General features: G+C 41.7%; 1 protein-coding gene across 1 annotated transcript in view; it reads left to right on the top strand.

The window, feature by feature from the left end:
• Positions 1–16,206, top strand: part of clocka (clock circadian regulator a) — a 29,043-nt gene that overhangs the window by 2,036 nt on the left and 10,801 nt on the right. Inside the window, exons 5-13 of the mRNA XM_084336580.1 lie at positions 1,783–1,903; positions 2,109–2,222; positions 2,310–2,428; positions 5,026–5,108; positions 11,678–11,784; positions 12,898–13,045; positions 13,564–13,639; positions 15,799–15,934; positions 16,079–16,179. Of these exons, the coding sequence (XP_084192706.1) occupies positions 1,783–1,903; positions 2,109–2,222; positions 2,310–2,428; positions 5,026–5,108; positions 11,678–11,784; positions 12,898–13,045; positions 13,564–13,639; positions 15,799–15,934; positions 16,079–16,179 (1,005 nt within the window). The remainder of the gene's footprint in view (positions 1–1,782; positions 1,904–2,108; positions 2,223–2,309; positions 2,429–5,025; positions 5,109–11,677; positions 11,785–12,897; positions 13,046–13,563; positions 13,640–15,798; positions 15,935–16,078; positions 16,180–16,206) is intronic.

The raw sequence follows: 16,206 nt of genomic DNA, 5'->3' as shown, positions 1-16,206 counted from the left end.
ACATTATGCAAGATAGATATTTAAAGGTGCTATAGATCAGATTCAGCCTCTAGATGTCGCACTGGAGCGCAATTTATCCAATCAGGTGCATTGCACGTGTGAAAATGGGGAAGTAGGGAGGGGATACATGCATGCAACATTAAATTTGGACCCGCCAACATTTTTCAATAATCAATACTTTTTGTGGGAAAGATTTATACTTTTATTATGTACCTTTCTATAAGCTCTATGGATGTGTATATATATATGATTATTAATGATTACTCTACATACAAATGTAGCACCTTAAGGTATTGTATCAATACATTCAATCTAGTGGATTACTGTGTTGCAAAATGCTGTGTGGCAGAAATAATACAGTTTTACCGTGATTATAATTCTGTGACATTGTATCATTTACACTTACCCTAGGGCATGTGTAACTATATTGTTGTTACATTGTAACTTAGCTCATTTTAGTAATTGTTTAGTTAAAGGAGACATGCATTATACATTTGTCTGTGTTTAGCATGGTTTTATAGTAATAGGGGTTAGTATCAATGGGTCTGTGTCATTAATTACCATATTGACTCATCAGTCTAGTCTCGAGTTCACGAGATCTTCCCTCACTCAACTAAGCTGTTCTGATTTGACGGTATTGTTGACGTGAATAGGGTACTGATTTGCATAACTAATGCCCCCTCTATGGTTGACAGCGACAGCAGAGCGAGTGGAAAATCTTCTCTTCCTCAAACAGAGCGAGGCAGAGAGCACATAGTGTAACCCGACACTTCCTCAAACGGGTTTTGACTGCAAGCAGGGAGCGGACGAGCGAGAGAGAGGGAGAGATAGAGAGGGAGAGAGATGGAGAGAGAGAGACAGGGACCCGTCTTCTCTCACACACGCAGCGTTTACACAGTGCTCCGTGCCTCCGTGTGTCCTCTCTCTCTCCCTCTCTATCTCTCTCTCTCCCTCGCAGTCGAGCACCAGCATATCACTGTTATATCTTTGATTGATTGATTGAAAACTTTATTAACAGATTGCAGAATGGGTACAATACAGTACAGCTCAATACACACAATTGTTAAGGGGATGCAGACCAGAGAAAGACTTTCGTCTTGTTTACATCAGGGTCCCCCATTTTCAATTCATCTTTGCGCATGCTCCCACGCACACGCCCGTATTCCGATCCATACAATAATAATCACAGGGGTATATATTGTAATTTGAAACAAGTTACCAATGCATTGTCCCGTGGGATTATGCCCCCCTGCGGCGAAATTAATTAGTATCCCCCTCAGTCTCTCTCTATCTCTCTCTGTGCCAGTCGCAGACTGTGTGGATGACTGTCACTCTGTGCTTATGGGCGGAGCCAGGTCAACACAGCCTGAAATCCAAAGTGAGAAAAATTTGGCTTTTGAGTACTTGATTAGAAATATAAAACAATGATTTTTTTTTGAATAAAAGCTTACAGATGTGTTCAATAGACTCACAGGAATTGTGTAAAGTTGCCCAAATAGTGCTAGGAATAGCAATGCATGTCCCCTTTAATTCCATTCCATTTTGCAACACAGTAATCCAGTAGATATTTAATTAATTGATCTTCACCTCTGTCAAGTGGCTCAGGCCAGCCAGCGAGCTAATGCGCACTATAACCATGGCAATGGAACGTAATGACCTCGCATTCCAAACTAGTTAGGTTACGCCCCTAAATTAATCGTGATTACAATTTCCATACGGCTCTATGCGGTGTTGCGATCACTTCGTCATTAGGGTTAAAGTTCTCTTTGTGTTATATTTCAGTCTGATCTTGTGGATCAGAACCTGTTGAACTTCCTGCCTGTGGGGGAACATTCAGATGTGTACAAGGTCTTGTCTTCTCACATACTGGAGGGAGAGACGATAATGCCTGAATATCTGAAAAGTAAGTACTGCAATTCTTTCCGACCTGTGTCCTTGGGGCTTTCTTCCTCATTTGCATGGCAGGGTCACTATTGTATCTATGGAGCCATCATCATCATCTATATTGCAACTATTTCTCAACCTTCACTAAAGCTCTGTTGTGTAAACTTCAGTGCATCAAAGGTTAGATCCTTTTTTGGTAACGTAATGATTCATTTGTTTTTCAGCTAAAAACCAGTTAGAATTCTGTTGCCACATGCTCCGAGGGACAATGGATCCCAAAGAGCCCCCTGTGTATGAATACGTCAAGTTTATTGGAAACTTCAAGTCCTTGAATAATGGTAAGCGAGGCTCATCACAGCGATTCATTCTCTGCCCGCTGGCTGGTGAAAAGGTCTCATTTGTCTTTGGTTTTGTTTTTCCCCCAGTGCCTAACTCGACCCGAAATGGCTTTGAAGGAGTGATCCAGCGATCACTTCATCCTGCCTTTGAGGACAGAGTCTGTTTCATAGCAACTGTGAGGTTAGCCAAACCACAGTTTATCAAGGTAAGAATAAAAAGTTACTCTATCCTTAATCTTTATTTTTCCTTAGGCGAATGTGTGTAATTTTCTTTAATACATTTTTATTTATTATTATATATATATTTTTAATAAAAGTTCAATTGTTACAGATTTGTTAAAGGACCACACCAGTCTGATTTTGACTTCTCGCCATTACCTGCCATTGTCCCTGTCAAATTGTGTGTGCATAGATGTATAAATTGTAGAATTGTAGATCGTTTTTGTAGATCTCAGCTTGCCCTTCACACTGCCGTTGATGTGGGAAAGGGTTGAAAATATACTCTATGAAACTAATCTAATCTAATCACTAAGCAATGTAGCCCCTTTCGTGACTGCGATGCAAGCCTGGGGCTCGAATACGCAGTCACTTATGGCTCCGTAGTAGCCAGGTTAATTTGCACCACCAAGCACTGCTTAAAAGATAGCGGTGGGTCAAAAATATATCAGATATAAATTTCAAAGGTACATTAGGGTTTCACACACACGCGCGGCGGGGTTTGAAAGCTTGGCGTTGCTAATAAACATTTTTAATCATTTTTATAAACTGGTCAACACTGCTCAAAACTGCTGTATTTCCGTATTTGGCTGCCTGGTGCGCCATCACAGCGCATGCGCATCATGCACCCAATGCCGGAAATACAGCCGTTTTGAGCAGTGTTGACCAGTTTATAAAAATGATTAAAAATGTTTATTAGCAACGCCGAGCTTTCAAACCCCGCCGCGTGTGTGTGTGAAACCCTAATGGAACACTGGGTACCTTTGAAATTTATATCTGATATATTTTGGACCCACCGCTAGCTTTTAAGCAGTGCTTGGTGGTGCAAATTAACCTGGCTACTACGGAGCCATAAGTGACTGCGTATTCGAGCCCCTGGCTTGCATCGCAGTCACGAAAGGGGCTATAAGCAATAGGCATATGTAATTTACCCAGTGTGAAAATCACTGTCATTTATTTTCACTAATGTTACTGTATTAAGATATTCAAATGTGCAGCACCCGGGAGTTAATAACAAGCGGACCCAACTGAATGTGGAAGTTTGTCGTACGGCGCTTCTAGTAGAATGCAGCGAAAATAAAATGAGAAAGTGGGTTTCCGAAGGCGGAGTTTACTTATTATGCCATACCTTTCAAGTCTCATGGAGTATTTTCCACCCCTTTTTAAACATCAATGGCAGTTTGAATGGCATTTAATAAGGAAAGCTGATATTGGATAAAACGCACACCGTATACATCTACAAACACACAAATCTCCTGTAATGGCAAAAAGTAAAGACTGGTATGGTCCCTAAAGTGCCAATCTTGACTATCTCCATTTAAATAAATGCCTGTTAAGTCACTATCTATCGCCAAATGACATAACACAGTGGTGAATGAGCCTATGGCCCACTGATGAAAGCCCTTGCCATTGCAGCATTACCAAGTATTATGAACTGGGTGTGGCGAAATTCCCGGGAAAATATCTTGAAAATATGTAAACAAACTACTAATCGACCACAGGGAAAAGGTACATAATGTACATTCTGTTATAGCCATAAGTAATGTATTTATATATTGTATACAAAATGTACAATGTGTATGTATTACAAATAAGTCCATATAATACATAATCATAGTATTGCTGAGTGTGTATCAGGGTGGGTGGGTGGCTTAGTGTAGTGGTGAGAGCACTCACCTGCAACAACAATGATTGTTGGTTGGACTCCAGTTCGCTGCGTTTGTTTTGAACTTTTGCAGATACAAAACGTCATTATATTACTTATACAACATGTAAACATGTTACTTATTGCTATAACGTAACATACATTATGTACCTTTTTTCCTGTGGTTGATTAGTACTCATGCTTTCTGATGAGACTGTAAAATGGAGATCTTCGAGATTGGCACTTTAAAGCTGCAATGACTATTCTATGACAGTATTTTTCACATTTTCAAAACTTCTTGTCTTGTTGAGGCATGGTGTCCTGTACCGGAGGGATGTTATTCCATAATGTATTTTCTTTGTTGACAAAATCAAATCGAATAAAATCAAATCAATTCAAATCAAATGTATTTGTAAGGCCCGACAACACACTTTAAACAAGTCAAGAAGAAACATCACAATAAATCAAGAACAAAACAAAAACACCATGAAATCCAAAATAAGATGTAAAATAAATAAATGAATGCAGCACTCCCAGACATGCCCCACGCGAAGGTAGGGAACAACTCACAAAAACCTAGCAATAGGAAAAAAGCACCACAGGCAATGTGAAGGGGAGAAACCTTAGAAGGGCCGTTCAAGGGGGGATCTCCCTTCTTGTATGTCGGTGATAGTAGTGTTGCTATAAAACAGGCGAAACAGTTGGTAAGTATGTACTGTACATACTGTATATGTGTAATGAAACACAAATAAGTACATGCAATAGCGCACATAAACGATTATTCTTTTTCAACAAATCTCTTAGTTACAACAAGATTGTGCCAATAAGGCAGTTTATGTGTATTTGTGACGAGGCTTTCGTTCAGCTTGTTTTGCAGTGGAGAGACTTGCGGCTCTCTATAGATGTATAGATGACTTCATGTTTACCAACTCCTCCCCACAGGAGATGTGCACTGTAGAAGAACCCAATGAAGAGTTCACCTCCAGACACAGTTTAGAATGGAAGTTTCTCTTCTTGGACCACAGGTATGTAAAGGCCTCGTGACATCTGTTGTGTCTTTTAGAGCAGGAGTTCCCAAACTTTTCAGGCCGGGACCCAGAAAATAAGGCGTCAGAGAGCCGCGGCCCAATGCACATCGTCAGGCTTTTTTTTTTTTTTTTTTTTTTTTTTTTCAGGCGACCGATTTTTTAAGCCAAATATCACTTCAATCCTATTAAGTTAGTTCAAGTTAGTTATTCATTTATATGTGCTATTTATGAGAGGGCTAACTTGTTGCAAAATAATAATGATAATAATAATAGCCTCATTAAAATACTATTGTTGCTTCGGTTGTTTTCAGCGTTTTATGTGCATAATCTGTTATTTAGTTTGAAATGTTTGTTGAAATAAGTAGATTTTTCATTTTTGTTTATTTATTAAGTTAATATAAAACCATATACCGTAATTCCTCTAATAGTAACCGGGTCTCAAATACAAGCCGGGTCTCTATTAATGGCCGGGTGCGCTCTTGAGCTAAGCAATTATAAGCCGGCCTCCTAATACAAGCCGGGTTACTAATATACTGAGCTGCATACTGAGCTAGTTACTTGATTTCACTTTGAAAACGTTGAAATGACCAGTGACCACCTGTAATTGCACTGTTTACTATTTCATACAGTACTTGGTTTCAATAAATGAACCCAGTACATTTTACTGGGTTCAAACTGACACAAAATGTTGATTTATTCATTATGATCCGTTTGAAAATTTGAAATATAGGCCTCCCTCTTATACAGGCCTCCTCCTAATACAAGCCTGGTACCCGCTACAGTTGAAACAAATACAAGCCGGGGTTACTATTAGAGGAATTACGGTAGTCACATTTTAGAATACAATAGAATAGAATTTTAGAATACAACTAGAAACACTGTCCTGGCCTGCTTCTAAGTTCAGTGGCCCGACAAAAAATAAATAAAAATAATAATAATAATAATAATATATATATATATTTTTTTTAAATCATCTCGCGGCCCTCCCGTGGCTGCTCGCGGCCCACCTTTGGGTCGCGACCCCGACTTTGGGAACCACTGTTTTAGAGGACATGAAATCAGAGACTTCTCTGCTTTGGTCTACACTTTGTAGTCTATTCTAGTTTTTTTTAACCTTTTTCAACATTTAGTATTAAAGGGCCACATCGCCTATTTTCAACCTTAATCCTATCGTTCTGTTGCGAGCAGGACTTGTTATAATCGGAAACAAACCTTATCAAACTCGAGGGCTTGACTGCAATTGGCCCTCGAGAAATTCGTCACAACATCATCCAGTGGAGGACAGACCGCTTTTTACAATGTAGGGTGGAAATTGCCTCCTTCACCACCACTGTGTAGCACCCAACCTTGGCCTATACAGGCTCAATGGCTGCCAGTGCACCAGGCACAAATCACACTACACAATGGCTGAAAGGAGACAGGGATTGATATCAGCCAATTACCAGGGGGGAGGGATGATTAGGTGGCCTTGATGTCGGAGGCCTGATTGGGAATTTGGGCAGGAACGTCTGGGAACGTCTGGGAACGTCTGGTTCTTGAGCAACCAAATTCAGTCAGGACTAACATCTCACCCAAAGGACGGCACTGGCAACTGTATGGTGTCCCTATCACCATAACAGAGCCATTGTTACCTTGACCCGGGCCCGAACCGGTGTTGAGGAGTCCAGATCTCTGTGTCCCGATTATCACATGTCCTCCTCACAACAGAACCTAAATAAGATTAACTCATTGGGCGCCAATAACGAGTATACTCGTGTTTCGTCGCCAAGCGTTGAGTGCCAATAACGAGTAAACTCGTTTTTGGATCCTTTGATCTTTTCCCTTTGATCCCGTTCTAAACATCCAGCCGGAGCTCTCTGGCACAACGTTGGAATTGCAATGACGATCGAAATCCGCCAGGTGGCAGTATTGCCTACCTTATGAACATGGGCCAGCTATTACCGGTAGTGTGTTATTAGTGCCAGCCCCCAAACAACTAGGCACTCTTTGCGAGCAGCAGTGAGAAGGACATGTTCGACAATGGTGATCGCCTAGAACAGGGGTGGCCAACCTGCGGCTCGCGAGCCGCATGCGGCTCTTTGCCCGTCAATGTGCGGCTCTTCAATCCATTAAAGCCCAACATCCAGGTTAAACCCTACTGATCAATTATGGGTAGTTTACATCATTGGTATATAATTTCATTATTTATTTTTTTCCATTTGACACCGGAAATGCCACTCCGAAAGAGTTAAAAAGGTCCATGCACGAATAACATGCACGCGCGAATCAAAAAAGCTTATCAAACGCCGACGTCACTACAGGTGCATATTAATGGCCGAATCTAAAAGCTTATCAGACGCTAGCACGGCCGTGACGTCACTTCAGGAAACGTATGCCTTATGTCCGTCCGGGTCATAGTACTAGATCAATGGTGGCCCACTCGGTGCATCACAGTTAGCCTATAGCTCCGCCGTCCCTGCTACAGTCGGGACCACTACACTGACGTTAGCCTATAGCCCGCCGTCCCTGCGGGTGGTTCTCTCCTCTTTGTGTGCCCCCGTCCTCGCGGGTGTCCTGCGGAGGAGCTTGTGGACGCGACAACAGCGGCGGCCGTAGGGTGTTTGAGCCTGTAGCGTTAGTTAGCTCATAGCTATCGTGTACCACTAGCCTTTACGGGCTCGAGCACCCTACGGCTGCCGCCGTTGTCGCGTCCATGGGCCCCCCGGCAGGGTACCCGTGGGGACGGGGTGTACAGAGAGGAGAGAACGAGCCAGCGAGCCGGATGTCGGGATATGTTGTTAGCACAATAGCTACCAAGCTAAGCTATGTTAGCTACTAACGTTATAAACACAATATGTGTACAACGACACAATGATTTACATTATTACAAATATGGTAACGTGGTTGTGGCTTTTACAAATAGTGGTTAGCTTTAGAGATGGATGGCTATAATCACGGAGCAATAGTGTTAGGTGAAACAGATACATTTTCATTCGGCTAGTAGTAGCAAGCATATATCTATGGTAGCAAGGCTCTCTGCCTGCAGTGCCTGCCACTAGCTGTGTGTGACTCTCAGCGCCCCCTGGTGAGCCCCCTGGTGCCCTGCACCTGTTGTGACGAGATAATTTCGATTACACACGCACGTTATGAACCATTGATTAAAATATCCACGTGTGTGGTGATTGTGTTGGGCAGACAAAATGTTTGATAAAAACGCTAAAACTGGGTCAATTTCAATACTTTTTTTTCCCTTCTTCATGAAAGTCACCGTTGGCCTAGTCCACATTGTTTATTGAACAAAAATACAACGTGGAGGTTGGCCTTAAAAAGAAAAAAGAAAAAGAAAAAAAAATCATTCTTTTTGTCACTCATTCCATAAGGACGTAGAATAAACATTTAAAAAACATTTTTAAATTTGCAATTTGCATGTTCTTGGTATCTGAATCTGGATGTGCCACTTCCTCCTGTCAATATGCGCCGGTTTCCGACTCAATGCCCTGAGATTTCTATAATCTTATATTTCACTAATAACAGTTAAAATAATTGGTAAACAAACGTAATGCTGAAAATATACACTTTTACTGTATATCTCGGGCTTAAGAGGTTAACCCTGTGAGGCCCAAATTAAAAAGACATTAGCAACTTCAGAGGCCAGAGGGTGGGACATATAAACACATTTACTATCAAATAGCATTGTGAGGCTGAACAACAGGACCAATTGACTATACATGTGCTTAAATGGGAACTATCTTATAAATGGCCTTTTTCAGTGTTTACCATTGTTTCTTAGCTATGTGGACTTATATTAATAGGATCTATGTCTCTAATTCTCATATTGGCGCATTCTTCCAATTCTCTCACAATATTCACCCTCACTGAACTGAGTCATCTGAAAATGTGCATATCTGTGATGTCAGAGTTTTCTCAGCTGCATAATAATGTGGCAGTTGATGTGGCAGTTGGCACCAGGCCACACAGTGGTTGGAGCCCAGCCTCAAAACGGCTTAAGATCTTGAGGTAGAAAAATGGGGTTTTTGAGTACTTGATTAGAAATATAAAACAATGCATTTTTTTCTTTTTCTTTTTATAAACCTAGGTGTTCCATAGACTCACAGGAATTGTGTAAAAGTGCCCAAATAGTGAAAGAAACAGTAAAATAGTTCCCCTTTAACATTTTTTAAATAAACATTCTTTTTTTAAATGGCTAAAAGTGATTTTGTAATTTTGCAACCGTGGGTCTCACAGGGTACTTTTAACCCTGTGAGGCCCAAATAAAAAAGACATTTCAGAGGCCAGAGGGTGAGACCTATAAACACATGAAGGGTGCCGTGACTGAAAAAAAAGTTGAGAAACGCTGGTATATGGTGTGGCTCTTTGTGGTACCACAGTAATTTTTGTGGCTCTTAGTCTCTGACTGGTTGGCCACCCCTGGCCTAGAGCAAACTATTGGATATTATGAAAAAGACAATGGATTATATGGATGATGATTATGGACGATAAGATGCGTTTGTTGGACTAAGCACTACTGGTAAAACGTAAAACAACTAATCAAACCGACCGATGAGGAAACCTATTCGGCTCCGTGGTATAGTCTGGCCCGAGCCCCGAGCACACAATAGTAACCTGGCTGCAATGCAATGGCGAGTGAACTATTGGATATTATGAAAAAGACTAAATGGATTATATGGATGATGATTATGGACGATAAGGTGCGTTTGTTGGACTAAGCACTACTGGTGAAACGTAAAACAACTATAATCAAACCGACCGATGAGGAAACCTATTCAGCTCCGTCTATAGTCTGGCCTGAGCAGATGAAGAAGACGGATGAGGGCTACCTAACGTTATATGTATTTATCCTGTTCTGATTCAAGACACTTTTGGACTCAAAATGAGAAATGGAGTAAACCAAAGGTAACGTCTATTTTACGTGTACTTTACCGAAACTCCATCATAAAACATGTGTTTATATGATCGCAGCGTCAGATATACGACCCCCCCCCCCCCCCCCCCCCCCGGCTTTGTGAAGAAACAAGGTCATGTGTTTACCTTTGACCTGGCAATAATATAGGTTTCAAGCGAGCAGCCTCAAAATTTGCGCATACGCTGCACAAAACACACTTTATCTCACAATCTAGAAAACCAGCCTGGATTTTAGTGAAACAAGGCAATGTTTAGCTTGGAATTGTGAACGAACGAAGGTATGTAGAAACAAACTATTTTTTACACATTGGACTAGAAATAGTGTCTGTCAAATGAGCCATATTATTGTCTCCATAGCTATAATATAGAATATACAATAGCTCCGCAAAGATCGTGAAATATCGTGAAACTTGTCAAAAAAAGCTGGCACCAGGCAGTACAGATGGGGAAAGAGGGTGGCGCTCAAAGAGTTAAGGTTGAAAATAGGCAACGTGGCCCTTTTTAATTACCCCAAAAAAAACAGTTTCCAAAAAGCTCAGAAAATGCATTGGCATTCCACGTTTATGTCCAAATTCCATTTTTAAAGCCAGATTCCATGATTCCAAATATATGGCCCTATACAGTTGGAGTTTATCTGTGAACGGCCAGTTTTTCTTTCCCTTGGTGTGTTCAGACTGACTGTTAAGCTGGACTTGGAGTCCTTGTGAGAGGATCTGGTGTTCAGCTGTGCTGTCCGTCTTCTCTTTAAGCCAGTGCAGTGGGGCTGTTTGCTCCTTAGAGGTGGCAGCCTCCAACCCTTTGGGAACAACACAAGAACACTCGGTTCTTTCCTACTGCTGCATTGAGGGACTCTATTATATTTAGCATCTAAATGTCAACATGTCAAACACACAGGATGAGCCGTGCCCTTTAGCTGTACTCTGCAGGAGAGACTTTGCAGAAGTTTCCCTAATCACTAGTGTCGTCGACAATATGGTAGCTCCTGTTGTTATTGGCTATTGTTAGCTATCGGCTTGCCATTTCAATGTATCTTTAGAGATCTGATGACAAATATCTGACGTTGTGAGATTGCATCGCTGTGTCCACACTTGACCCGATAAATGTCAATAAACGTATACTGTCTGTATCCGCATTACTTTCCCCTGCTCTTCCATCTGCACATTGTGACAGGATTGCATCCATACTATTTAGAATTCTGTTCACAGCACAAGCTCGACAATGGACTGCGGAAATCTAGAATATAATTCTAGGGGGAAATCAGGAAGTGGACCCAGGTATGGTCTCGGTTCAATGTTTTTTTTGCTAGTATAGACGCATATTTCAAGAGATGTTTTAAAATAAATGTCAGATTGAAATGCAAACCTTTTTTGAATCCTATGGTGGTTGCACTCATCTAGCTGGCCTATTGTTTAAGATTACACAGGTTGTATTCTGTGGCGTGATTTTAAATGTTAAAAAATACATTCAAATGAACTACCTACACCTAAACATTTGGAATCGCTGCAACAAATACAAGTATGGCAAAACTCCATTCAACTGAGACTGTTCCTGAATCAACATTGGGACTGTCCAGAAGGGAATGCATGAATGAATGAATGATAGAATGATAAGAATCACATTGAAACAATTAATCTAACCACAGGCGTTGTTTGTTTTTCATCCAGAGCTCCGCCCATCATAGGTTACCTTCCGTTTGAGGTACTGGGCACGTCGGGGTACGACTACTACCATGTAGATGACTTGGAGACGCTGGCCAAGTGCCATGAACACTGTGAGTGTGGTTACATCTCTTATCCACTTAAAGAGGAACGTCACCCATCTCACACACCTTTCTTTTTTTCTTGTATTAAGATCCCTATTAGCTTTTGCATAACAGCAGCTATTCTTCCTGGGATCCAATAACTTACATGGTGACAATACAAAAGTACATTCACACTCAACACCATACAAACACAAAACACGTTAAAAAACAATAAATAACACACCTAAACAAAACAAACATACTGCAATTAGACAAAGCAAATAGACAGGCTCCGACTGAATCCATCATGATCTAATTGATAGATAATTATGCTAGATAATATAATTGAACATAGATAGCCTGTGTAACCTTACTCCGTAATGATGACGTCACAGCAAACACTTGAACACCCGCATTCGAAAACCTCAACAGAACATTCAAATGCGAGAAACCAAAATAATTATATTCAGTACAGCCCTATTACTTACTAAAATGTTTAAAAATAATAATCTTGTGTTTATCTTATGTTCTCCCTGTGCCCCAGGACAATTCAGTCAGTATTTGTGAACACACGCCAATCTCTCCTAAATCTAGATATAGAGAGAGAACCCTCCAATTGGTGATGTAACTGGGATGTAAAGTCTGGAGCTGCTCCATGGACAATGAATGGGGCTCTGACCTTGTGAGACCATAACATTTTTGTGTGAGCTCTTACACCCAAGTTAGGTTTATGTTCTAGCATGGCTAGAAGGTCTGAATCAGCATTAAAACCTCATTTGGGTGTAAGAGCTCACACAAATATTTTATGGTCTCACAAAGTCAGAGCCCCATTCATTGTCTATGGAGCAGCTCCAGATTCTACATTCCAGTTACATCACAGGTTTGCCGGTTCTCTCTCTGATTTCTAGCTTTAGGAGAGAGTGGGTACATGTTCATAAATACTGACTGAACTGTCCTGGGGCACAGGAAGTATGTGAATTCTTAAAATGGGTGACATTCCTCTTTTAATGTCTTCATCAACTACTTCTTGAGTTTCCCTTGTGCCCTAAACTGTGAATATAACTGGATTTCTCTCTCTCTCTCTCTCTCTCTCTCTCTCTCTCTCTCTCTCTCTCTCTCTCTCTCTCTCTCTCTCTCCTGTAGTAATGCAGTATGGGAAGGGAAAGTCATGCTACTATAGATTCCTCACCAAAGGGCAGCAGTGGATTTGGCTTCAGACCCACTACTACATCACCTATCACCAGTGGAACTCCAGACCTGAGTTCATTGTCTGCACACACACTGTCGTCAGGTATAAAATTTACCTATGATATTGTCATTCATAGTTAAGTACCGGTGTAGGCTATATACACAGATATTCTTGTAGGTTACACGTGACCCATCACAATTTTCACACTATTGTTTTAACTTTACTGTGATCGGGACTTGAAGCTACAATCTGGATTTTATTAAATTTGTAATTTTTTTGGTATATTGACACTGTATGCTGCGTTTGTGAAGAGTTGGACATGTAGATGGAAAACAAGCTTTTTATTAGAATGTTCTTTGCTGCCATAACTCAAAATACAGGTGAATTTTGTATCCAATATTACGAATGTAAACAAATCTTTTACAGCCACAAGAATCATGCAAAACCCACATATTGCTCTCATACGCTGTCGGTTCTCATATCAAAGGCTATACATAAGATTTACATTTCAGAATGAAAAAATCCCAACAATTTCTCTCCGATAAATCACTATTCTAAACAAAGACAATAGTCGGCCTTTAATGTATGCTTGTGTTTTATTCCTCCTCTTTGCTGTCCAGTTATGCTGAGGTGAGAGCAGAGCAGCGCAGGGAGCTTGGGATTGAAGAATCGCCTCCTGAGATAACCGCAGATAAGGTGAGACATTCATTAGACATGACAGACTCTCTCTAGCACACAAAAAACACATGCACAAACACACTACATCTCTCGCTCTCTCGCTACACGTAACCTTCAACGTGTACACACAGCCTTTTCATAAGTATACGTCACTATGCAGATATCTCTGTACATCACATATATAATTCCAGATATCTCTGTACATTATAAATATAATTCATATTATGTACGTATAAATACTTTGTTAGCTCGCCATTCTACAGAGATCTAGGCTATGGTCCATTGCTGTAACGTAGGTCTCTCCGTGTTACAACATGTTGCAACATGGCACGCAGCGTTTTCAAGGACACCTCTCATCCCAATAATGGACTGTTTTCCCCCCACCTCTTCGGGAGACGCTACAGGAACCTCTGCTCCAAGTCAAGCAGACTCAGGAACAGCTTCTTTCCCTCAGCTGTCTTCTCTCTGTGCCACGTTTTTTTTCATGTATACGTTTGCGTGTTATCCCGTGGTGAATATTGTATAGTTTCAGAGTGATCCGGGCTAATTCCTGGAAGCTGAGTTATGGAGCGCTATGTGCATTTTGCGAAAGTCGTTTGCGTTGCTCGCCTGGACACAACACTATTTCCAAATCAAAGGTATATAATAGGTATTATGTTTCATCATGAAGGCATCAAAGGGGGGGGGGGTCGTTTTGTGATTCTCTGATCGGCATACGTTTTGGAGTACGTGACATATGATCGTTGCGATCGATGTGAAATCATTGTAGGATCAAAGTAGGATTGACGTCATATAGTCCTTACCTTTGCTAGGAGGTATTCCAAAATGAATATTCCAATTGTCTGATCGCGATTTCCAGTATTGATGGCCATCGGGTCCCTGACATGAAATGGGACAAACTATGCATCAAGTGTGCTGGACGCGTTCCAAGTTGCTCGAATGAAGCATTTCACTTGCCCGGGTCCAAATTCTCCGCCCGGACCATATAAAATGTAACACACAGTGTGAAATAAGGTTTCAAAGGGTAGGCAATACTGCCACATAGCAGGATTCGGCCGGCATTGCAATCTCGATGTCTCAGAGTGAGTCCCAGTGATACACAGAGGTCCGTGAGACTGTATAGAACATTAAAAATCGAAAACGTATTATTACGCGATTGGCACTCAACCGCTGGCGAGCAAACACGTATTATTACGTGGTTGGCGCTGAATGAGTTCATCAAAGACTCTGTGGTCCACCTCCGTGAATAATATCTGGTCAAATTATTCCACGTCAGACATGTTATAACATTTACTTTTACAAACTAGGAGAAAGTGCTCTAGTAATTTATGTCATAGATACTAAGAACTGAGTAATACTAACTAGCACAATGCTATCTAATAATAATGGAAGGCTTATCTATCGGTTAAATTAGAAAATAAAGTTGGAGGTTGGTACTTGGTCAGATGACTTGTGTCTGTAGACCCCCCCCCCCCTCCCCCATTTCCTAAAGAATAAAGTAGCTGTCAGAAATGTTCAGTATCATGTCAAGTACTCATATCGGTACTCGGTATCAGTGAGTACTTTAAAGGGAGTACTCATACTTGCACTTGGTATGTGTGTACCTGTGTTACAAATATGAAGCAGAAGGCCTCTGTTGGAAGAGATACTCTGGCTGTTTGTGTGCAATGGACGTTTCCCATCTGGCATATGAACATTTATTTGTATTGAACATTTAATTCACGAGAGACTTCAGAGATTTGGTCCAAAGTAGAACACTGGAGCACACGGATTAAAGGCAATAAAGTCTATTGCCTTTTAATCCTACTTTTCGACCAAATGTTTGACCAAAGTCTCTCCTGGATTGGACATGGACAGGCCTGCGTTTCCTCTTGATGTGGTCATGAGTGAAGCACGTGTATCTTCTCCTTTCAATTATTGACCGTTTCCTGTTTGGCATAAGATCAAGTGTTTGTATATTGAGCCTCAGGAGCGATGGAGCGCCGAAATCAGTACCATAAGGATGTTGCTACAGTGAACCCTGAACCATTTGTGATTATTTTCTGCCACTGACTAGCTCTCTCTCTATCTCTCTCTCTATTTCTCTCTCTATTTCTCTATCTCTATCTCTCTCTCTCTCTCTCTCTCTCTCGCTCTCCCCCCCCCCTACCACCCCCCTCCCTCGCTGACAATCCCAGTCTCAGGACTCAGGTTCGGAGTCCCAGCTCAACACCTGCAGCCTGAAGGAGGCCCTGGAGCGCTTCGACCGCACCCGCACGCCCTCCACCTCCTCTCACAGCTCTCCCTCTCACACCGCCGTCTCTGACCCCGCCTGTAAGCATCCAGCCGCCAACGCACACGCCACACCGACGCCACCTCCAATGCGCTTTCTCAGCCGCCTCCATGTCGGTTTTACAGTCACAGAGGTGTCCCTGTTCCAATCAGAGTTGACCTGTTGGCGTTTGTCCTTTTCTTTAGTGACGCAGACAAAGCTTCAGGGAGACAGAGGCACGGCAGGGCGTCAGTCTGTCTCTGCCATCGAGATGACCTCACAACGACGCTCCTCCATCAGTAGTCAGGTCAGTCGGAGGACAGCATTGACGTCT

Source organism: Notolepis coatsorum (genome assembly GCF_963971535.1).
Source record: "Notolepis coatsorum genome assembly, chromosome: 2".
Classification (NCBI taxonomy): domain Eukaryota; kingdom Metazoa; phylum Chordata; class Actinopteri; order Aulopiformes; family Paralepididae; genus Notolepis; species Notolepis coatsorum.
This window is presented reverse-complemented; position numbering and strand designations above follow the sequence as displayed.